We start from the raw sequence: 25,148 nt of genomic DNA on the forward strand, positions 1-25,148 counted from the left end.
CATAAACATTAAAATGTTCATGAACAGAAGTTAAAAGATCAAAAAGAAACAAAAGAAAAAAAAGAAAGACAGGTGGAAAATAATATGAAAGAAAGAAAATAAACAAAAGAAAAGAGGAAGAAAGAAAAAAAATGTTTCTGTATTTAAATTCTCAGAAGCTGGTAAAAGTTCCTAGTAAAAAAGACGTCAAATTAAAATACTTTGGTCAGGTATCCCGATAGATATATTCCTTTCTAATATGAAGTCATTTGGATTTCTTGGAAATTCATTCTGACACTTGCCTTTTTTGCTGTCTCAAGTCCTCTAATATTAAGAGAAATTTAAAGTATTTTAGCATTACTGAAGGACAGAAGAATAACCAGACATAAAAACTTATAGAGAAGCTTTGCTACTAAAAAAACTATACATTAATATTAATTATTAATATAAAGACCTGATAATATATATTGAGTGAGTATATTATAATGATTTTAAATACAAGAGGTATTTACAAAGAAATTTTAATCTTTAATTACTTTCTTCTGCATCTACGGCCACAGCTTGCAACACAGGCCTGGAACACCCTGGAAGTTGGAACACAAAATATTGGGTTGGTTTGTGTAAGTGTAAACATTTATAAAATATGTTGAACATGGTATAATATCTATTTTAGAAAATAATAATTAGAGGTGGCTTTGTTTCAGAAAAGTATCTTTGATACTAAAAAGTAGAGGATTTATTTTGTGTTTATTTTTGTAAAAGAATTTTTATTTAAAAAAAAAATATTTTTTAAAATTATGAAATCTTACTTGATATCTGAGGGACAGGCGGCCATACAATCTTCAAGGTTTCCTGGACATCCTTAATAGAAAGAAAAGCTTAGACGAAAATCTAGGATATAAAAATTAAGTCTACTCTAGACACCTTATAGATGAATTTATTCTACTAATGGATTTGGTCCAAACATTTTGGGGGTTTGCTAAAATGGGAGAAATATACCCTTGATTCTAATTCAATTCAAAATTCAATGATACATTTAAAGATTTACAAGTATAGATTAAATAGATAAATAGAATGAATCTAAAAGTTTTGCCGCAGAATTAAAGGCCGTGTAAGTAATGCCAAAACTTGAATTGGTTCCTACAAGTTCTCTTTGTATGTGGTCAGGGCTCCAGGGAACAGACAAGACAAAGATTCAAGTCTAAATATATATATTTAAATTGCTAAAAAGTAAGTTATGTGCGTTGTTATTATGTGTGTTAGACTGCATATAATAATAAGAATAAGAATTTTCTTAACAAAAAACTTTTTTTAAAAAAGCTTTTATTCCTGATTCTAAATGTTGAGTGTAATAGAGCCAAAAAGGCATTAAATTAGACAAAGTTTGTTCTGCACTTTTAAAAGCGAAGCTTTTCTATAATTAGGGTTGGTCCGTCCGTCCGTAACGGATAGCTTTTTAAATTAATTTAGGCATGTTAGAATTGTCCTATCGATTTCAAATTTTGCATGGTGATTCCTTTAGTAGTTAGGTACGATTTAGAAAGCGTAGCAATTCTATAATCATTACCAAGATGTCCGTTCGTCCATTTTAAACATGATGATTTTTTTTTACATTTTTAACAACAAATTTGTAAGTGACCTAATTATCCGATTGGTCTGATTTTTGGTATACTGATTCCTGGGACAACAAAGTACAATATTGTAAGCAAAGAAACTCTATAATCAAGTCTTAAAAATGTAAGTATGTCCATAAACATTATCCTGTATCAAGCAGTTTTTCAGCAAATTTACTTATAATTTTGTTTTGACATTTACATTCTGATTATATAGTTCTGACATTATACAAGTGATAATGTCCGCTTGTCCTACCGTTTCAGAGCTTCGCTTTTATGGATGTTATCATCCTTGTTTCTAAACAATTCCTACACATGAATAGAAACACATAGATAAAATATTAGAAACCCCTTAATATAAACAATGTATATGTGTCCCTTGTGAAACTGATTTGTCGTATAATAAACTGTCAGAAACAGTGATTTCTCCCAAAACAGTTATAAACCTTCACAGGAGCTATGAAAAACTACATTGTAAATGAGAAACGATATCGTTTTAGCGGTTACCGACACTGCACAGACATTCATTTGAAATAAGTTACCCCTTCTGTATGTTAATGTTATTGGTTGAAAATTTTGAACAATACTAGTTTGAAAACAATAAATAAACTTATTTAGCCAACAAATAAGAAAACTTATTTTATCAGATTCAGAGTAATAAACAGACAATATCCCCTCCATCCTTACTATACTTTTAGGTTTGCTGACCTGCTGCTCCGCTGCTATTCTGACCAGATTGTCCTTGCTGTTTCTTTTTATTCTGTCCATTTCTTCGTGATGATTGATTTCCTTCAAATTTTAAATTAATATTTCCTTGCAATTAAAACAATGAAAGCAATATGCTTAAAAGTACATTTTTTAAAGTTTAAAATTTAAAAAATTTAAATCATTGCATATCAGAACATTTATGTTTAGGTTAGTTGCCAAGAATCGATATATTATTAATTGGATGTTACAATAAATTTTTATGTACCAACAACCAAGAATAACTAAGAGGAGCCAAATCTCTCCTTTACTGTCCAAAGACCCGGGTAAGGCTAAGTAACATTCAACAGACAACTAACTTTTAGATTTCACGACCCCTGTCTTGAAGTTTTAACTGTGCATATTTATGAGTTGCGCCTGTTTTGGGTCAAGGCATTCTCCCTGCTATGTCCATTTATGTAGCACATCTGACATAGCAGCAGTAGGAACCATTTCTAAAGTCTTTAGTTATGACTTGAGCCGAGATTCCAACTCATCGCCACGGTCGCGGGTTATAGGTATGTTTCTTATAGGTACAAAAAGCTTCGCTTCTATAGATCGTGAGCAAACTTGTCTAATATGATTTTATACTTGCTATATTGTCTATAAAAAAGAAAATAAAGAATATTATATCTTTTTTAATATTAAGTTTTTCCCTTTGGGAACTGGTAAACTTGGATATATAATACAATATGTTGTTTTAGAATTATCATACACAAAATAAATTAAGCTAATCAACATTTTTATTTAATTATTCATTAATTACCGATTTTTTCTCTTTTTTTCTGATTTTCTTTTTCTTAAAGCTAAAGAACCAAAATTCATTGGCCTTTTCAAATAATATTTAGGCAACACTTTTGATTTTATCAAAATAAGCATAGTTGCGGGGACTTTTTTCGTCTGCTAGCAAATTGCTTTTTGTTCATTTAGCTGGGTTTATATTTTCGACGCTATAAGTTGATATTTAAAGACTAAATTGAAAGTCGATACAGGGTCCCAAGACCCTGTGTAGAGTTACATATAGCTCATATATATAGTTACATACCTAATTTAAAGTTGATACACAAAAAGAAAACAATGGAGCATTCCAATGAACAGTCAATTCTAATTCAAACTCAATTTTATTTGTTTTACATTATTGCTTTACTTCTGTTCCTAGCCAAAATTCCTAGGAAACAATAAAAGTAACAAAAAGAGGTTTAAAGTTTCATCTGAAAGCATTTCAAAGAATTATTAATGTACCGTTACAAAAACTAAGTCTTATTTGTCTATTTAAAATTTTCTGTTTTTAAATTTCTTTAAATTGATAAAAATTGGTTTTAAGTTTGAGTTTTATCATAAAGCAATAGTTAAATTAGTTAAGAAAACAAACAATCAATTCTTATTTATTTTACTGCATCGCATTGCTTTACTTTGTTTGGTCATAATCGGCCATAAGCATAAGTTTTCAAAGATTTATCATATTAGTATAAATAAATAAATAAGCGAAACTCTTAAATCAGAAGGAATGACAAACGAACAGTAACTCTGTATAGTGTTATAACTAAATAAACAGAAAATTAATTTGTAAGTCTTTACAAAATTTTACTTATATGTGTTGCAAAATTGCTTAAATAGAGGGTACAGTTAAAGGATATACTTTTATTGGGATCAAAGCATCAAAAGAAAGTTTCAATCAATATTCTAAAATCAATGGATATGGATCTCATTTATTGGTAAGCTCGTTCATCCAGTATGTTGAGAGAATGGGTTAAAGGGGGTGGATGTGGGAATTATTTTTTAGCAAGCTGCAAAAAACAATTTATTATAGTAAATGAAAATCTAGTGCAACATCCAAGTAATAATACATCCATTAATGGAGTAGCTATGCATAAAACAGATAGTCACCTGATGGGTAGTTCTGAGGTATTTTGTCCTTTGGTGCAGCTTTTATTCCAGGGTACTTGTTACTAAATATAAAAATAAAGTTAATTCTAGCGGCATACCATTTAATTATTAAAAGGAGGAACATTGGACTGTAAATTTTTATTTGGGGGGGGGGGGGGGTAAAAAGCTCATTTTGGGAGGGGTAATCTTTATTTCATAGAGGCTTTTTTTTATTTGGGGGGGTAAAAGTTGAAAATCCAAAATTTTGGGGGTGCCTACGGCACCCTCAAATTCATTTGGAGGGGGGGGGGGGAATAACCCCTTTACCCCCCCCCCCTTGGACGTCTATGTTGGTTACTTTTAAACAATTTTGATTGTTTGGTTCAAAAATAGCATTGCTAAAAGTTTTCAAAAAATAATTCAATGTTGCGAAGGGTTATTTTGACAATCATCATTGGAGATGTATATGAATTTATTAGATCTCAAGGGATAGGTCAACGTAGATGGGATGTATAATCTATATATGTCATATGTCGCTTCCTCAGTGGGTTAGCTATTCTAGTAAACTAAAATTAGTTTCTCTTCATTCGAATCCGGTGGATAGGAACCGGTTCTCATCCATACGAAAAACTATGTCTAGCATCGTATTATATCCAGCTTTCTACGAATATAAAAATGAACAATCATAAGATTAAAACCAGTTTTTTTTAGCCTGTGCCTTCGGCACATTCTATATCCGCGGAAAGCCGTTTATAATACGATGCGAGAAATAACTATTAAAATCCTTACTCCTTACTACAAAATTTACACAGAACTATTTTTACCGCTTCAAATTATAGATTTAAAATAAACTGGATATTGGAAATTGTAAATATTTTCAAATCCCTCGACTATATGTATTAAAATCTTTTCAATTTTCCTCTTTACAGCTATGAATAACACAGTTCTAACAATATGGTAAATATTTCATAAGGATTTAGTAGCAATCATACTCTTCAATTGATTTCGCCTGTCTGTTCTACTTGCTGAAATGCTGCTCTATATTTAGTTCTCTTTCACATATACACTAACTTTCTCCCCCTCCCTTTCGCTCTATCTAACTATCTCTCAATATAAAATCTTATGCAGAGGTGTGCAGAAAGAGAGTTTATCAATACTCTTGGCAAAATTAAGCGGGGTGGATACACCCCCCTCGTCAAGAGTCTTCCTCCACCCAATACAGCTAAGGGGAGTGTCATGCTAAAAAAGTCACACCATCCTTAAATCTAAGGGGGATGTTAAAAATTATTGCGAGCTTTGTGTGTTGATTTATCAATTCAGGGACTCTTTTTTTACTTTTGAGTGAGTACGTGGACTCCTAGAGGGATGAATACACCCCCATGACACTAAAAATACATCCACCTTGTTGTTTGTAATACACCCTCTTTATTTTGGATTAAGAAGAGTGTCAAAAATCTTAAGGAGGGTGTCAAAATCACGCGTCTGCTCTTCTGTTCATCTGAATAATTAATTCTATATGATAAAAATAGGCGTTTATGATATTTTTTCTGCATTTTTCATTATTTAGATGTTTTATAAGCGGTTTGAATAATTTCTATTGCTTAAAACATATTTCACCATCACCTATGAAAAGACTTCATTCCATTTTGTAGAAAAGGCTTTTCTAGTACTCAAGGTGTGGTTACAATGATTCAAAAATTCTTTTAAAATTAATTAAGCATTTTGCTATACTAGCCCAAATTTTTTATTAATGTAGGGCATCATAATAGTTATTTATCACATCGTATTATAGACAGCTTTCCACGGATATTGAAATAAAAAATTAAAAGATTTAAACCAGATACGAAAGCCCGGGCTAACAAAGCTGGTATTAATGTTATGAATTTTAATTTATTATTCAGACGCTATACATGATTTTTGAGTATTGTTGAGAACCGATTCTAATCCAGCGGATATTAATTAGTTCCGAAGCAATACTTGAAAACATACAGCTATCTAAAAATTGCATATAACATTAAGTTAAATAATGATTATCTTTGCTGTAACAAACCCACAACTTATCCCAATATAGCTATCCATCTCAATATATCTCTAGGATTTGACACTTTTTCTTAAGTAGAAAATCCATTGAAATATTTAGACCCTGGAAAAGTATTTTTTTCCGTTTTATCAAATCATTTGTCAAATATCTTTGACATTTGGACAGATAATGTAATAATGTGTAAAAAGTGTATAAAGGACTAATCTTCTTAATAATAACTTTGATTCGTAAAGATTTAAAAATGTGCAGTTGTGTAATTATCTTCAGAAATAAACTCCGCTGAAAAGTTTTCTTTCACTGACAGACGACCAAATTAAGTTATAGGGTAAATGCTCGCGACTATTAAAGTTATTTAAAGATTGAATGCTTATGCTTATTAAATTAATTTATCAAAATAAAATTTGTTAAGTTAATATATACAATGCAATGTACTTTGTAGTGTTTTATAACAAGGAAAACAACATCAATGAAAGGGAAGCTCAATAAATTATAAAGATTCTTAAGTAGGATCTTGAAAATACACTGCTGTCCTGCTGCCCTTTCAAATATCAGAGGATTCTGATTAATTGCAAAACTCATGCTCGGGTTTGAGTGGACATAAGACTGTTTATTGCACTAGTCCCCAAAGTTTTATAATAACGTTTTTTTTATTCGTTGACTTACAAATTTTGGGGACTTTAATTGATTTTAATTGGTTAGTTATATAAGTTGACTGTGTTAATGTTTCAACCACTAATTGTAATCTTCAGAAGGCAATAATTTGGTATATCATTATTGGAGATGTATTGGAGATGAGCCCTATTACAATTAAAAGCCAAACACAATACAAGCTATCCGTTTCTCAAAAAAAAAAAAAAAAATAGAAAAGCTTTACTAACAAAAAACTTTTATTATTAAGTAAAAACCACCTTAATAGAGCTAAATAGAGATATCTAAACCTATTAATATTTTCAGTGTAAAAAAAATCACTTTTTTGGTATAAAAGTAAGTTAAAATATGTCTATCTTGTAATAAAGTAACAGGACTTGTGTGTGTCTGTGTATATGTGTGTACCTAAGGATCTAGCTAACCACTGAACCGATATGGTTCTCCTTTATATATGTAGCTTCTCATATTTCCTGAGAATGTTTTTTTAACTAAAATAAAATATGGGGGATCAAATTCAAATCCACATAACCTCAAGTGCCTCTAGGGGCAAATACAATATAATAAATGAAAAAAATAGTTATTCACATCACAATATGATAAACGTTAATAAATTAAAAATCTGGTGTAATAAGGGAATAAATAATAGTCTTTTATAAACCAATGTAATTATAAGGGTTGGTTTCTTAATAAATATAAAACTTTATAAAAGAGAAACTTTTCTATAGACTGTCTAATCGTCCCATATACTATTTGAAACAAAAAATCAATTAATATGTTTTTGCCATGTAAGTCATTTTTAATGTTTTTGCTTATGTGATAGAACTATCATTATCAAAATAAATTCACATGTTAGATAATGTCAAATTATTTCATAACTAATGTCGATAACATAAATGGTCAACGTAATATTTCCAAGTTTTACTGACTGTATAGCTTAAAAACCTTTATAATTGATTTGAATGTCTTCGCTTTCATTGATTTTGTCATATCTGTAAAAAAAATTATATTGGCTTGTTACTTAACAATATTTGAGTTATTAAATAATGTAAATATTGCCTGACAGAACTGATGGAATTAGTTGGGTAATCCTTACCAGCTACCCCAGGGATCTGACCTACATAGATAGATAGATAGATAGATAGATAGATAGATAGATAGATAGATAGATAGATAGATAGATAGTTAGATAGATAGATAGATAGATAGATAGATAGATAGATAGATAGATAGATAGATAGATAGATAGATAGATAGATAGATAGATAGATAGATAGATAGATAGATAGATAGATAGATAGATAGATAGATAGATAGATAGATAGATAGATAGATAGATAGATAGATAGATAGATAGATAGATGGATAGATAGATAGATAGATAGATAGATAGATAGATAGATAGATAGATAGATAGATAGATAGATAGATAGATAGATAGATAGATAAATAGATAGATAGATAGATAGATAGATAGATAGATAGATAGATAGATAGATAGATAGATAGATATATAGATAGATAGAAAGATAGATAGTTAGTTATATAGATAGATAGATAGATAGATAGATAGATAGATAGATAGATAGATAGATAGATAGATAGATAGATAGATAGTTAGTTAGATAGATAGATAGATAGATAGATAGATAGATAGATAGATAGATAGATAGATAGATAGATAGATAGATAGATAGATAGATTGATTGATTGATTGATAGATAGATAGACAGATAGATTGATAGATAGATAGATAGATAGACAGATAGATTGATAGATAGAGAGACAACTAGAAGATTTGATTGATGGATAATTGGTTTTAAAAACTAAATATATAGGAAGATAACTAGAAGAAAAAATAGATAAATGGATAACTAGAAGAAAAATAGATAAATGGTTAACTAGAAGAAAAAATAGATAGAAAAACTTGATAGATAAATAACTAGAATAAAAAACTAGATAGATAGATAACTAGAAGAAAAAAAATAGATAGATAGATAACTTGATAAAAAGCTTTATAGATAGATAGATAACAGGAAACAATTAGCACACTAGATAGAATGAAATTTATAAAATTATTAGAAACCAATACAAAATTGCTGTTCTAATAGTTCTGCAAACATTAATAATGAAAATATTAGGTTTGTTAGTTAAAGATACACAAACAAGATTTGATTAAAGTTCCAAAACACATTTTTAAAGCATAGCTTTTCTATAATAAGGATCTGTACATCCGTCCGTACGTAACGCTAAGCTCCTTTTGTTAATTTCGGCTAGCTAAAATTCTCATGTCGATTTCAAACTTTGAACGATGATTCCTGTAACAATGATTATTTTTGGAATAATAATTCCTAGTACAACAAGGTAAATATCTATGCGAAGCATCTGTATAATCATGTTTACAGATCTAAGTATGTCCTTAAATAGAAACCTGTATGGCTTTGATTTTATGGTTGTTGCCATCTTTGTTCAAAATATATGTTTTAGGCTATCCTTCCATGTAACCAGGGCTCGATAGACGTGCGTTAGCTGCCGCGTGTAAGTCCCAGTAAAATCAATCTTTTACAATTTTGAAATTCTGCTAGAAGTCTCAGCTTGGCTGAAAATGTTTTTCAAAGTATCCGAACGGGTTTCAATTTGAGGCTTAGTTGTGGCTAACGCGCAACTGCTGAGCCCTTTATGTAACTTTGCTAAAGTGAAATTATTTTACCTTTATTTATTTGCTCCTGATACTGGGAGTTATTTCCGCCACCTCTGGGTGATTCAGAGCCTCTCCTTGACCCAGCTCCACCTCCATTAGAGCCTTGCCTTCTTGATCCATTTGATCCTTGTCTGGAGCCGACCTTAATTTGATTTTTTATATATTCCTAATATTTTTTTTGAAAACAATTATGGCGCTTACAGGTTAACAATAACTAGGTTATACATTATACAACGATGAAGCTTAAAACACTACATTACGTAAATGATTTATAATAATTTTAAAACTTAATTATTTACAGCAAAGCTAAAATCTCAATAGACACTGATGGTGTAAAATTAGTAAGATTAATACAATTAGGCTTACAATCCTTATGTATAAGTATTATGATGTATATCTATGTGTATGTTTGTCTTTACTAAAGAATCTCGCTAACAACTGAACTGATATGGTTCTGCTTCAAAACACACATACTCATAAGTCCAGGAAAAGTTTATAACTATATTTGAGGAGGGTACAATCACCCTCAAAAAAGACATCGCCTACATAAAAAATGCAACCTCCCCCTTCCTCCAAATAATTTTTTTTATACATTTTCTTTTTAAAACTAAAATTTTCTCTAGCGGTGTAGCTGCTTGTAGTTTCATTAAAATATCTCCAGCAAATTGACATTGAATATTACAAAGCTACCAAACTCAAGATTTCGTTAACTTTTCTTTTATATCGTGGGGATAGATTTAACTTCCATTGAACTCTTTCAAACTTTTGTTGTACCTGAGTAGATTGTCCAGTCTTCCTGTCAGTTTGGCTACCAGTGTTCACATTATTTGGATTTGGATTCTAATACAAAAAAAAATTATTAAAGTATCTGGATTTTTAGCATATAAATGTCTGAGTTTTATATCCTGTGTATTTTGTATTCCTTGTTTAATCATATTTAGGAAAGTTAAATTGCAGAAAACACGATTTTGTCGTAACACGTACAGTATCCGCTGCTGTTTTAGGTCCGCGACATAAATAGTTCGAGAAGGGGGAATGCCTTGGCCCAAAATAGGTGGAACTCATTATCATGCATAAAAAGATTTCCAGTAAAAAGTCATAGAATCAAAGGGATGGTTGTCTAAAGGGATTGGCGTGTGGCCATATACAATACATCATGCACAGCACAGAAATTAAGCAAGATTTGGTTTAGAGATGCAACAAAATAAGATCTCCTAGTGCATCCCGCCCTTATAGACTATCGTCAGGCTAATAAGAGGCAAGGACTATAATTCAACCTATTTTTCAAAGTGTTTAAGAATATGGTAAAATATGTACTAATAGAACATAATACTACATGTAGCTTTACAAATATATTGAAGAAATTTCTTGTGAAAAATTATAACTTGAGTGAAACAATAGAACAAGAATTACTAATTGATAATTACCTCTTTTGTTCCTGTCCGAAATTTTGCTGCATTATCCTATAATGAAAATGTTAGGAACAAGGATGACAACATCCATAAGTAGCGAAGCACAAAAAAATCATGGTAAAGACAAACGAACAAATGAAGTTTCATAGCAGATGTCCAAAATTATTACAAAGAAAAAAAAGTAAATCACGAAACCTTTACAGAATGAGGTTTGTGTCTTTTAAATGATGACCAACAGACAGACGGACAAAACAATCTATATACTAGATTTGCATATATCTTAGGAATCTTCACTGAAATTTCAAATGACTATCTTCAAAGAAGCAGCAGATAAAATCACATCCTGAGTCCAGAGCGTTACAGACTGACTGACGACAGACACAGTGAATTATAGGGTATCTTCTCTACTAAACAGAGATAAGTTTAAGAACAATTATAAAGAATATATATTCATAAGGGTTCTGTTTTTTTTCCAACTGAAATAATCTGATTTAGAGCCATATCAGAATAGTTATTTATCGCATCGTGTTATAGACAGCTTTCCGTGGATATGAAAATAATAAAAAAATTGCCTCGAATGGAATTAATAGTAAGATTTCTATAATAGTATTCGTGGAAAATGAAAATATTAAGTATAAATATAAGTTTAGAAAAAAATTTATTATTATATTTACACTTGTGCAAAATAACATCTATTTTTACCTCTATACTCAGATAAATGGATACAATAATTTATACTTATACTTTTTATGATAACTTGGTATGCGACAAAAAATACCCATGTAATGTAGCAAAAACTTTTTTTCGTATTATTTACTATTAAAATATTATTACTGAAAAACAAAGCCTATCAAGCCAAGTGTTGAAAAAACATTATGGTAAACAAAATTATCCCTTAGTTAAGCTGATATTATGTTAGGAAAAGGGTAAACATATTTTTTACAGCCCCTTCAAACCCCCTCCTTCCCTCATTGGGGCCAAGACTGAAGAGGCTATGGGATAAGCAACAAATAATGAATGACAAAAAATCAAAAGGTGTTCTTTTACTCTTTTCCAAAATCGATATATTATTACTTGGATGTTGCACCAGATTTTCATGTAATCTGGTAAAGTGATGCTCGCAGCTGGCTAAAATAACGCTACCCCCAACAAACACCTTTACCCCATTCTATCGACTTCTACTGGATGAACAAACTAACCAATAAATAAGGTTCATATTGGCAAGCTAAGTTGACGACAAATTTTCCCATGTCAATATAACCGCTTTAATCCCTTATCCATTTTGAGCACCTTATTCTCTAAAATTGTTGCTTTGTTAGGACATATAATAATATGATAGAACAAATTGATGTTCAACTTTACTTTGTTTTCTTTTCCTTTTATTGCCTGATTTAACTTCTAACAGAAAATATGTATATAGTATTGATTTAAAAATAACAAGAAAAATGTTGTCCTAAAAAATAAGCAAACAAACCAAAAAACTAGCCCCCCCCCCCTTTTATCTTTTTTATCTTTATCTTTATATTTTTTAAAAATCATGTACCTTGATCCATTGGCTTGGCTCTTGACCTGGCCTAAAAAAAATAGAAAATAAAGTTGCCATACACATTCTAATTTATAAAATAGTAAGGTTTTTTATCAGAAGCTTAAGATTTCCATAACTACTGAACTGATAAAGTTTTCCATTTTAAGTAATATTCACGTAGGTCCTAGGATGGTTTAAAGCTATTTTATTTTAGTTTTAAGCCATGGAGTGGTTTTGGATTATTTTTTTCCCCCCTTCTTACCTCTTCGATACAGATATCCTAGATACTAGGGTCGCAGCCGATAGTATATGAAAGAATAGTTATTTCTCGCATTGTATTATAAACAGCTTTCCGCGGATATAGAATGTACAATTATAAGATTAAAACCAGTTTTTTTTAGCCCTGAGGTGCCGGATTTCTCGGATTCGAATGAATACGAGAAAAATTAATCTTACACAAATTTTAATATTATTATAAAAGAGAAAAAAGAAGAAAAGATCATCATATTTCCATTTGATTATTCTATTTAAACAAATAAGAAGACTTTTTTAGTATATAAAGAATAGATGTATTTTTTCGTTTGTTTTTCTGTAAATATCTTGCTAAAAACTGGTTGAGTTCTCCATTTTAGGGAAGCTTCAAATAGGACCCGAGGTAGCCTTACTCAATTTGATTTAGGATATTTTTAAAGCTATTATTTGTCCCTCCTTCCATAGATGCCAAGAGCAAAGAAGTAGAGCAATACTGTATGCCTAGTTTAACTAATAGGTAAAAAAATATTGCTAATACTGAAAAAAAAACTAATATTACCAAAATATGTTACATGGTTGTATGTGCTATAAAGTTGTGCATAATAGATAGATAATATAATATTTATGAATGGATTGATGGTGCTAGAAACTTTTAGTTTCCCACATATTTTCTATAGGTATATGCGTAGTTTTTATTAACAACAACAAGAAAAAACATATCCATCAAAGCAACACATTAATCCTTAACGTTATACGCTTCCCCCACCCCTCCGTTTTTATTGTATCTCGTTTACTGTGTGTAAAAGATAGAGGGCTTTAACTAATTGACTTGTAAATATGGGTGTGACACACAACGGTTGAAATCTTTAAAATATCTCCAACCTGGCGGGTACTGGATGCCAGCAAACCTGTCATTGTCATATGTTCCAAGTGATTACGGGAAATTGTTTTGACTTGAACAAAGCATTTTTTGTGATTAAAATTTCCTTATTTTCACACAAAGTTCATGTTGATCACCTATTAATAAGGTAAGGTTTTATTTTAACTAACATTTTTTCTAAAATGCTATAATATGCATTTAAAAATTGAGCTTAGTCTTTCATATAGAGTTTAATCAGTCAGTGGTTACTGAGATCTTAAACTTCGTAAGTAATACAACATTTTTTTTCAGGGCTGAAAATATTATACAAGTAGGAAAACTTAACTTTGGTATTTTATTTTCATATCCTACGACTTTTTTGTCCTTATTTAAATGTGTGTGTGTGTGTGTTAATCTCTGTTGGAAGAGTTTTATTTATCTTATTTGGATAGTTAGATAGATATAGGGGAGAAAATTTAAGGTGTTGATACATTAGATAGCATTTATGTTGTTTAATGGGGATAAAGTGACGACTTTCAATTTGGTTTATGAACATCAGCCAATAGCGTCGGGAAAAAAAGCACAGCAAAGTCGATCCAAAAAAAGCTGAAAGCAATTAGCTAGCAGACGAAAAAAGGTCCCCACCATTTGAACCATATAGTTGTCTGGGTTGTACATCTATATTTTATACATTTATTCGCCATACTACAAATGCTAAGGGGCTGAAGAATAAAATTTGTTCAACCGCCCTTCTCTCTTGAAAGATGTGTGTGGCCGTGGTTGAACGAATCAACAAGTAAGAATTTTCAAGATTTTAAATTCTCTTTAACTCCCCCCCCCCCCCTATTCCTTCCTGTAGCAGTGACTTTAGTAAATAAAGTGAACTATGTTTTTTTTTGTATGCTCATAGAAGACACCAACTTTTAGAACTTATGGTTCTCAATTTCTAACCTAGTTTTGATTACTATATTTATAACTTGATTACTATATTATCTAAAACATGATAATTAATTAATTAACATTCTTCCCGCCTCTCATCAACTTGAAAGTAAAGAATAATCAAATTTTGCCAAGGGATTTTAAGAAAAATATTACAAATGTAACAAAATAAAATGTTATTCATAAAATGTTTTTTTCCACATCGCTTTCTAAGTCCCATTAGTGTTTATCTAAAGAGACATAAATAGCTGTAATAATTTTATTTTAAAATGTTTATGTCTTGGTTAAAACTCCTTACTTTTAAAAATAATTACAAACAGAAAGCTATTTTTCTTGAATAACCAATTTATAAATAACTTGTTGCTTCACCCTTAGTTTCTAGGGGAGTCCGAGGGATCTTAGAAAAATAGCCTAAAACCAACATAAGACGATTATATAGCTTTCTTGAAAGGTACAACCAATTTTAACCAGTAATTTCATTGATCTTTGGATTCAGAATAGAAACCCTACTACTTTACATTATAGGACTAGCAGATACGCCCCGAGAGGCCTGTAGGGGTAATTTAGGTGGAGGGAGAAGAGAAGTCGACCTCCCCCCCTACTTTAAATTTTAGTATTAAAACATTGGGGGTTTTGTGGGGGGGGAGGGCATTGTTTTCAAGGAGCGATTTCTCTTTGGAGGCTGGTAGTACAGACACAGAGACAGACATCCTGCTGCTTTATACAAGAACATTAAAAAAGGCATTAACACATATTTAATGTTAAAATTATATTGTGTTGGTTGGTTTGCAGAAATATAAGTCTCATCAAGTAATGAAAACTTTTCCACCTTTCAGAGTATGCTTACAAAACAACAAATCATGACTTTCAGAGTATGCTTACAAAACAGCAAATCATGACTTTCAGAGTATGCTTACAAAACAGCAAATCATGACTTTCAGAGTATGCTTACAAAACAATAAATCACGCATTTCATAGTATGCTTACAAAACAGCAAATCACGCATTTCAGACAATGCTTACAAAACAGCAAATCACGCATTTCAGAGTATGCTAACAATACAACAAATCACGCCTTTCAGAGTATGCTTACAAATCAGCAAATAAAGCCTTTCAGAGTATGCTTACAAAACAACAAATCACGCCTTGGTGTTTTCAAAATATTCTAAAGGCTCCCTGTATTGATGTTTTAAAAAGTTTAAATGTCAAATACTAAATAAAGCTATAATAGTTATTTATCGCATCGTTTCATAAACAGCTTTCCTCGGATATAAAAATCTACAATTATAAGATTAAAACCAGTTTTTTAGCACCGATATTTGAAGTTGTGAGGTTTTTTTTGTTCACTGAAGCTAAAAACCTCAAAAATTGCTGGTCCAAAAAAGTTGTACTTTTAAATAAACTTTATGAATGTTTTGGGGTGGTTTTAGGCTATATTCCTGAACTCCCCCGCCCTCCCTTAGAGACTAGAGGCGAGACAACTAGAATTTTTTTCTTGAAAATAAATAATACAGACCAACAGACAGACTGACCAAACCATTAAAAGTTAGGCATCACTACTATATTGAAGATTCAATGCCAAGGGAGTAAGGGAGGGGACAATGGATCGAATGTTCAATTTTTAGGAGTCTCAGACTTTGGGTAATGGCTTAAAGGGAGTGTGCAAGAATTTAGCAGTTTCTGACTGAGACTGGGTACTAGCGCATGAAATGCCGCTACTCGCTGTGTTAGTTTGAATACAGCAGACAGAGAGTAGTTTAAATTCAAAAGTTAAGAATACATGGCCCCTTTCACATAATCTATTTCACTCCCCCCTCCCCCACCTCCCTTTTTAAAGCAGACAATAGGGAAAAGAAGAAGGGAGGTGTGGGCAAGGGGGAAGGGGGAAGGGAGATAAACAGGATATTCTTGCCCAGCCAGCTAGCAGGTGGCCGGGTCCAATAATATAAAAATCACACCAAAAAGCCTCAATATATTTCATCAAAAACAAGTTGTGATTTCGCCTGCCTGTCCCTTTTTTCCCTGTTCATATCCCTTGCCCCAACCTCTCCTTTCCCTTTCCCTGTCATCTGGAGAGTTTCAGGGAGATTTTTCTAGTAATTAATTACAGAATGGTTACGTCAGTCTAGTATACTGGTAATCTAATTTTCAATTGATTGTTTTTTTTTCTTGGAACTTTTTTCTTAGTTAATAGTTTATTAAATTTAACTAACAATCCCTTTACAATTTCCTCCAAATTTTCTTGATTAATCTGGATTTCATAGCCTTTTTTTAAAAACTCTTAAATTGAATTAATTGCCCATTGTCCCCTCCCTTACTCTCTGGAAATCCGCTACCTAATACTCTCATTCTTGTGCCAGAGCTATTAGAAATAGTGAAATTATTTACTATGATTGGGAAACTAAAATCCAAATCTTCTGTTGTGAGCTCACAACTAGATTAAAACTTGGGGTTCCTTGATTTACTAAACTTTTATAAAACAATTCTTTCTTACAGTTTCTGTCAGAAATATACCTATTCTTAATGATAGAATAGTTTTTTATCACATCATATTAAAGACAGCTTTCCGCGGATATCACAATGAAGAAAAAAAATCAGATTAAAACCAGTTTGGTTAGCCTAGAAGGCTGAAGGACTGGGCTAACAAAACTGGTATTAATTTTAAGATTGTTATTTAAAAAAAGCAAATTTAAAAATTAAAGTAAAATTCTTTTTTTGTTTTTGTGGAATTTTTTTTATTATGGAATTATAAGCAATAGTGTAGGAAAATAAAAAAATGTTGGGACAAATTTCGGGAATAGTCCCTTTCGTTGCAACGCCCCTTAAGGGGCAATTCGTCCTATTTTTAAAATGGCTTTTGATAGGTTATATTAGGTTAGGTTTGGTTATTTTGGGTTAGGTGATTGCCCCACAGGGTTAGGCAATTGGCCCCGCAGGGTTAGTGCCCCCCGCAGGGGATAGAAATAGGAGAAAAACTACTGTGAAAAAAACGAAGAATCGCCTCTTACGGAGCGTTGCCACAAAAGGGACTATACCCCAAATTTCTAAAATTCCAACAATACATGTGTTTCCAGCACTGAACAGGTTTTTACAGGAGACAGATCGATTATTTACTTCCTTTTTAGTTCTGTTTTATTCCTGATAAGTTTGTATTAAGTGTTTGTCTTAAAATTTGTGTCAATTCATTCTTCTCTCAACAATTTACCCTCAGGTTTTTTTTTCCAGGAAACTCAAGACAAAACTTGGGTTAATTACCATCTTATCTGTAAAGCTTGATCCAGCCAGGCCTAGATATTCTAACAATTAATTCTACAAAAAATCACGAAACCTTTGGGAGTAAGGTGGGGGTATATCTTGTTTTTTATGTAACTGAAGAGGGGTGGGTAAGAAGGAGAGGAAAAGGGGAAGAGGATTGTGGGAAAATTTTCCTTTAGAATCTTTTGTCAGAATCACATTCCCTTTTCCCTGGATCCAGCTTTTAATAAAAACAAGGATAATAGCACCCAGAAAAGCTAAGGTTAACTTATCAGACGGTCAGACAAAAGAAGACAGCGCCTTTGATATCATTTTCAGTATGGCTTCGAAATCGATTAATATCCCCAGATTAGAACTGGTTCTCAGCTATACTGAAAAATCATGTATAGCATCGTATTACAGACAATTTTCCACGAATATTAAATTTTAATAAATCAACCTTTTGCAAGATATCTCAAATACAGGCTGACTATTATATTGTGTCTAATTTCCTAGGACTCTTAATTACAAACATCACGATGATAAGATCATTATATAAGTAAAAACTTGAAATAATCAGGGCTCGGCAGGCGCGTGAAAGCCTCAGTTGGATATTTAAACATTTTCTTAAACATACAATTTATCTTTTCAGCATCTTATTTTTTGCATACTAGCGGGTTTAAATTTGAGGCTTATCCACGTCTGAGGTGCGGCTGCTGAGCCCTGGTAATAATGAAATGAAGTTGCTAAGTACGTTCCTAATGTATACCTCATTGTTACCAGTATCACCATGCAAAGTTTTAAATCGATATGACAATCCTCATTTTACCTGGGATTGCTAGGAGCTCCAAAACTTCCATCCCAAAAGCCAGATCTAAAAATATATTATTTTTTTATCAAAAAATGTAGATTGAATAAAATGTCAAGATAGATAATTTTTTTATTATTGTATTACAAATCCACATTTCATTAGACACTCTTAAATTCAATACATTAAAAAAATATATAATTACAAATGATTTTGTAATAATAAAAGGTTGCGTGAGTTTTATAGCTTTTTATCGCATCAAATTATTGAAATGAAAAATTAAATGATTGAAACCAGTTTTGTTAGTCCCTAGGAGCGGAAGGCCTGGGCTAAATCAACTGGTATTTGTGGAAATTTGTCAGTAATACGATGCTATACGTGATTTTCAGTATGGCTTAGAACAGGTTCTAATCCAGCGGATTTTAAGCGGTTTCGAAGCATTTAAAAAAAAAACTAGAAATTTACCTGCAATACCCCAAAGGACTGCAGATAGGAGCCCACTTCGTACAATCGTTGTCATCCCTTGAAATGGATTTATTATAACTTAGATCATACACCAGATTATCATGTTCTCTAATAAAGTGAAACTTGTAGCTGGCTAAAATAACTATCCCCATTTACTCCATTTTCCTCCACTCCTAATAGATAAACGAACTGACTAATAAATGACAGAGTAGATAGCGACCTATATTGACGGCAATTTTTTTCCTGTCATAATATCCACGTAATTCCTATATCCATTGCTCTATTAAAATATTTATAGTTAGTTTCAACTTCAGTAATGGAGTTATTTCATTATAGTTTCCTTGTGACGTATTTTTTTCTGCAATGACCATTTTTTATGGTCCATTAACATTTCAAAAGGCAAGTTAGGATAAAACAATGGGCGCTAAAATAATTTACACCTTCAATTACAACTCTGTGAAAATTTGAGGCGTTGTAACCCAATCCAGATTCAATAAAAGTTCCAACAATTTTCAGCCAACGAATGAGAGAAAATTGTCTTTGTTTCCTTTATATAAAAATGTAATTCAGTACTGAGGTGGGTTCTTAAAAAACCTTACCCCACTGAACTTTGGAACACTCGTTTGGAACACTCAATTGCTCCCTTGTTTTCCCATTTTTTTGGAACATCAAATGCGGTAATAGTTATTTCTCGTATCGTATTATAAACGGCTTTCCGCGGATATAGAATGTACAATTATAAGATTAAAACTAGTTTTTTTAGCCCCGTGGTGCCAAAGGCACCAGCTAAAAAAACTAGTTTTAATCTTATGATTGTACATTTCTATATTCGTAGAAAACTGGATATAATACGATGCTAGACATAGTTTTTTCGTATTCATGAAAACTGGTTCCTATCCACCGGATTCAAATGAATACGAGAAATGTGATTCTCGTCCTTAAAAAAAATCAATTGAGAAAAAAGTGGGGCAAAATAATGTTCCAAAGAGTGTTCCCTAGTTCAGTGGATTAAGTTGGGTAGCCATAATTAAATTTGGAATATTTTTTTTTAATTCAGAGATTTTTCAAAAAAGGTGTATCAACTTTTTTTATAGCTAGCCGGTTCTTTTAGTAAGTAGTAGATGTAAAAATTTTTCATAGAATTCAGATATGCAATCGGTTTTTTTTGTAGACCTCTTATTTTTTAAGTAATTTAAGTTTTTAAAAAAAAGATTAAGTCGATTTTAAGGTACTAAAACGCAACAAAAAAAAGGAAGAAAATGTCCATTATGTACAAAAATAGTAAGATCTTTAATTTGACACCTTACTTTTTGAATTTTGTCAGGTAATTATTGAAAAAATTGATTTTTTTAAACCCCCGAGAATAAAAACTTTGAACTTAATTTTATCATTTCACAGGTAAAAAAATATGGGTTCATATATACCTTTAGAATCAGAAAAATATTACGAATCCATTGTAAGCAAAATTGAAAAAAAGTAAAAAAATAAAAAATAAACAAATGGCCAATTATATTTTTTGTTCAGGCAACACTTTCGTCTTCCCTTTTTTACCCCTTTTTTACCCCCTCTTTACCCCCTTCCCATTTTTATACTCAATTCAAGAAGTAAGACGTTGACTGTATAATATAATATGATATTTTCATATAATTCCTTTTATTGTAGTTTATATACTATATTGTAAACTTTTTTTTCAATTTTGCTTACAATGGATTCGTAATATTTTTCTGATTCTAAAGGTATATATAAACCCATATTTTTTTACCTGTGAAATGATAAAATTAAGTTCAAAGTTTTTATTCTCGTGGGTTTTAAAAAATCGATTTTTCCAATAATTACCTGACAGAATTGAAAAAGTAAGGTGTCAAATTAAAGATCTTACTATTTTTGTTCATAATGGCCATTTTCTTTCTTTTTTTTGTTGCATTTTAGTACCTTAAAATCAACTTAATTTTTTTTTAAAAACTTAAATTACTTAAAAAATAAGAGGTCTACAAAAAAAACGATTGCATATCTGAATTCTATGAAAAATTTTACATCTACTACTTACTAAAAGAACCGGCTAGCTATAAAAAAAAAATTTGATACACCTTCTTTTCAAATATCTAAATTAAGCATAAAAAACATGTCTAAAAAAACAAATACCAACAAAGACAAAAAAAAATTTTAATTCTAATTCAAATAAAACTTGGCACCCCATTTTGTCGCCATTTTGTACAGGCTTATATAAAATTGAGAAGACAATTTTTCTCAGCAATTTGTTCCCTTTTTTAAGAGCGATTTTTTTGGAGTCAATTGTAAGCAGATAATTCCTTTTACTTTGATTTATTAGTTTTAATTTTTAAAAAAATTACAATGTGAAGCTGTGGGATTTTTTGTCAAGTAATTTTTTGTCCCAAAAAAGGGGTCCAATGAGGATAAATTATCCTCACTCAAAAAATCATTTTGGAACATTATAACCAGTGGGTTAAAAGTTTTTTAAGAATCAATATTACCAAATTTTTTATTTGCCCCACTGGTTATAATGTTCCAAACTGATTTTAGTGGGGTAAATGTTTTTTAAGAACCCACCTCAGATAAACATTTTAGTACCTGCATTGCCCGCGTTCTCCATCTTCTTCTGCGCCTCTAGACTGTGGAGGTCCCTCGTCCCCATACTGCTCAGTCCATACACACCTAGATTAGTTTGTTATCAATCTATCTATCCATACATCCTCTTGATTTTAGAAGGCTTTTCTGCACAAGGTTTGTTAATACACATATATATTAAACAATGTTCTCCTATTGGCTGATTTGTAGAGTATGTCTCTAGATCATCTCTATTCTATCTACTTACTATCTTGATCTATCTATCTTCTAACCAAGTAAAACTATGTGTCTACCAAACATCTCAATCTAACTAGCTCATCATCACCTCAATCTATCTATCTACTGTTTGTCTCAATCTATCTAGCTCCTATCTATCTATCTATCTATCTACTAACCACCTAAATCTATCTATCATTCTACTAACCACCTTATTATATCTATCTAATAACATTCTCAATCTATATATCTCCTTTTCATCTTAATCTATCTAGCTTCTTATCACCTAAATCTATCTATCTACTAACAATACCTAAATCTATCTATCTACTAACCATGCCTAAATCTATCTATCTACTAACCAACTAAATCTATCAATCTACTAACAATCTAAATCTATCTATCTACTAACAATCTAAGTATATCTATCTACTAACAATCTAAATCTATTTATCTTCTAACCATCTAAATCTATCTATCTACTAACAATCTCAATCTATCTAGCTCCTTATCACATCAATCTATCTATTTACTAACCATGCCTAAATCTATCTATCTACTAACCATCTAAATCTATCTATCTACTAACCATGCCTAAATCTATCTATCTACTAACCACCTAAATCAACCTAACATCCCAATCTATCTAGCTCCTTATCATCCAAAACTATTTATCTACTAACCATCTAAAACTATCTACTGACTTAACATCCCAATCTATCTAATTATCAATTCATCATCTATCCAGTCATGTCTGAATCTATTTACTTACCACCCCCATTTGCTACAAAAAGGTGCATATTCGCTGGTACAATCTGAGGGCGCTTCACACCTTTGGCCCTAATGGACATAGATTTGATTTAAAGCTTTTGTAAAAAAAAAACTATATTTGTTCCCAGTTCAGAAACAACTTTAAGAGGTCGACCGATTTATTCTGTAGGTCAACCTAAACAAGTACAACTAACAAATTCCTTTATAAAATTGGTCAACCTAAAGCTTCTTTAGGTCGACCTAAAATTTCCAGAGGTTTTTGTTAACTAGGCTATAGAATATACGTGGATATTATTACAGGGGAAGAAATGTCGTAAGATTATCTTGCTAACAATTAGGTTATTTATTGGTCAGTTTTGTCATCCAGTTGGAGGGGAAGTGATAGGGTAAAGGGGGTGGATGGGTGCAGTTTTTATTTTAGTTTCACTGTATTAAAGAACATGGAAAGCTGGTGTAACATCCAAGTAATTTCCATACTCAAATATGTAAGAAAAGGGAGGGCTGAGGTGGGAGAGACGATAAAAAGTATGGAGAAAAACTGACAAGCACAGCTTTGTCCATAGTTAGCACAACATCACCAATTTAAAAATAATGATAAGTGAAATAAACATAAATGGCTCTAATTTGGTTCACCCTGCTTTAAATTTTAAACACACTCTAATAATTTTCTTATGTATTTAAACGATATTTCGGGGGTTGCCCTCGAAGTGCCTAATCCAGCACAGAAAGACCCCCCTCCTCCTTAATTATTTCTTGGACTAGATCAGGATAGGTTTTATTATGTAAAGGGTAGCCCCGCAGGGTTAACATACAGAGAAAAAACTACACCCCCTTTTTTCAATTTATTTTAAATCAAGATAGGTTGGTTTTCAGTGCTCGCTAGGTGTTTTGAGAAAAATCTCCGATATTTTTTAATTAATAATATTTAAATCTATCCTTCCTGTCCAATAGCAGAATTAATCTGAAATCCAGTGAGGCAAATCAAAAGTATTAATTTTCTCATTTCCTTCATTTTGTCTGTAAAAAGTTGGAATAAGGAAAAAATTAAGATTTTTTTTCTCTGATTTTAAAATTTCTTTTCTTTATCCAAAACAATTCATATTGATAATAAGATTTATTTGCTATCAAATAAAATAAAATATAAAATTTTTGGTGGGAAGGGGGAATATTTGTAGGGTCGATTTTTCTTTGAAGTGTGTCATGAAACCCTGTTTGAAGCTGCATTGTAAAGGAGAATCATATCGATTAAGCGGTTAGCTAGATCTTTCGGTACAGACAAAAAATATACACACACATAGATTCTGGTAAAGATACAACAAATTAATAAGTTTTGATTCCTAAGAAGATAAAGTTTTGTTGCTGCAAGTATTTACTGTATAAAGAAAGATTAAAACTTTGTTCAACAGAAAGGAATTTCAATAAATATCTGGTTTCTTGTGCGTATACAAAATCTACATTTTCTGAGAATTGTAGAAGTTTTTAAATAGTTATTTATCGCATCTTATTAAAGATAGCTTTCCGCGGATATTAAACAAAATTATAACATTAAAACCAGATAGGTTAGCCTGGGAGAGCCGAAGGCAAGGGCTTACAAAACTGTTATTAGATTTTTATTTTATTATTCATGAAATATTGTCTATATACATTATTTTTCTCTATAGCTTAGACGGTTAGAAAGGATATAGTTATAAATGGGTTAGGATACAGAAAGCCCGACTCAAAAAGCCAGTAATAAACTTTTTGTTTCAAATTTCAGAAATCCCATAAATCTCAAGGCAAATTATTGAGGTTGAAATTTACACTTTAAAAAGGATTTTAAGGGTTGGGGAGGGGGTATATGAGGTAAAGGAAATTGATTTAGAATTGATAAAGATAGTGTACTAAATAATGCCATATCTCCCGGACATACGCCGTCATGCGTCAGGTTGGAAGGGTGACGCAAATTTCAGATCCCAGATTTCGCGATTTGAAAAAAATATCTTTATATTATAGCGAATTAAATAATCTTGCAAGCATCGTTGTTATCTTACAGAGAAAAATAGTAAATAAAATAGCAAAAACTGAGATCTGAAATTTGCGTCACCCTTCCAATATGACGCATGACCGCAACGACCGCGAGACGTGGCATTACTTACTATATCGAGGAAGATGGGGGGGGGGGAGGAAAGAGGTAATAAATGTGTCATAAACCCAACTAAGGTCACTGGGCTATATGATAAATAAACTGCAGGGATTTGAGGGGATAAGACAATGGCCTATAAATTAATATACATTCACAATGATGATACATATAATTACCCCTCCTGTAGATTACAATTAGTGCTTTAACCGTTTTAACACTCAACTTACTGATATAACCATTAAAAATTCACTTTGTCCCTCAAAGTTGTTAAGCTAACGAATAAAAAAACATTATTACAAAACTTTAGGTACCAGCATAATAAACAGCCCAATGTCCCCTCTCTCCCTGATAAATTGTTTAAGATGGGGAGG

The 25,148-nt window shown here is 31.4% G+C and overlaps 1 protein-coding gene across 1 annotated transcript; it reads right to left on the minus strand.

The window, feature by feature from the left end:
- Positions 1-403: 403 nt before the first annotated feature.
- LOC145312585 (uncharacterized) lies at positions 404-23,216 on the minus strand. The gene is made up of 14 exons (XM_080151840.1): positions 23,199-23,216; positions 22,657-22,724; positions 21,672-21,755; positions 19,083-19,139; positions 18,639-18,683; positions 12,545-12,575; positions 11,017-11,052; positions 10,364-10,429; positions 9,599-9,731; positions 7,948-8,005; positions 4,224-4,285; positions 2,301-2,381; positions 789-840; positions 404-563 (listed from the first exon to the last, which is right to left on the minus strand). Exons 1-14 carry the CDS (start codon positions 23,214-23,216, stop codon positions 512-514), a joined length of 843 nt encoding a protein of 280 aa, XP_080007966.1. The 3' UTR covers positions 404-511.
- Between the last annotated feature and the right edge of the window lie 1,932 nt (positions 23,217-25,148).

The sequence above is a fragment of the Acartia tonsa genome, chromosome 2 (assembly GCF_053477335.1).
Source record: "Acartia tonsa isolate MP-2025a chromosome 2, ASM5347733v1, whole genome shotgun sequence".
Taxonomy (NCBI): domain Eukaryota; kingdom Metazoa; phylum Arthropoda; class Copepoda; order Calanoida; family Acartiidae; genus Acartia; species Acartia tonsa.

Coding starts and splice junctions, on each gene's coding strand:
- LOC145312585 (XM_080151840.1), bottom strand. Junction 10,430..11,016: donor TTCGGACAGGAACAAAAGAG/GTAATTATCAAT, acceptor TTTTTGTATTAG/AATCCAAATCCAAATAATGT. Junction 4,286..7,947: donor AATTCCATCAGTTCTGTCAG/GCAATATTTACA, acceptor TTTTATATTTAG/TAACAAGTACCCTGGAATAA.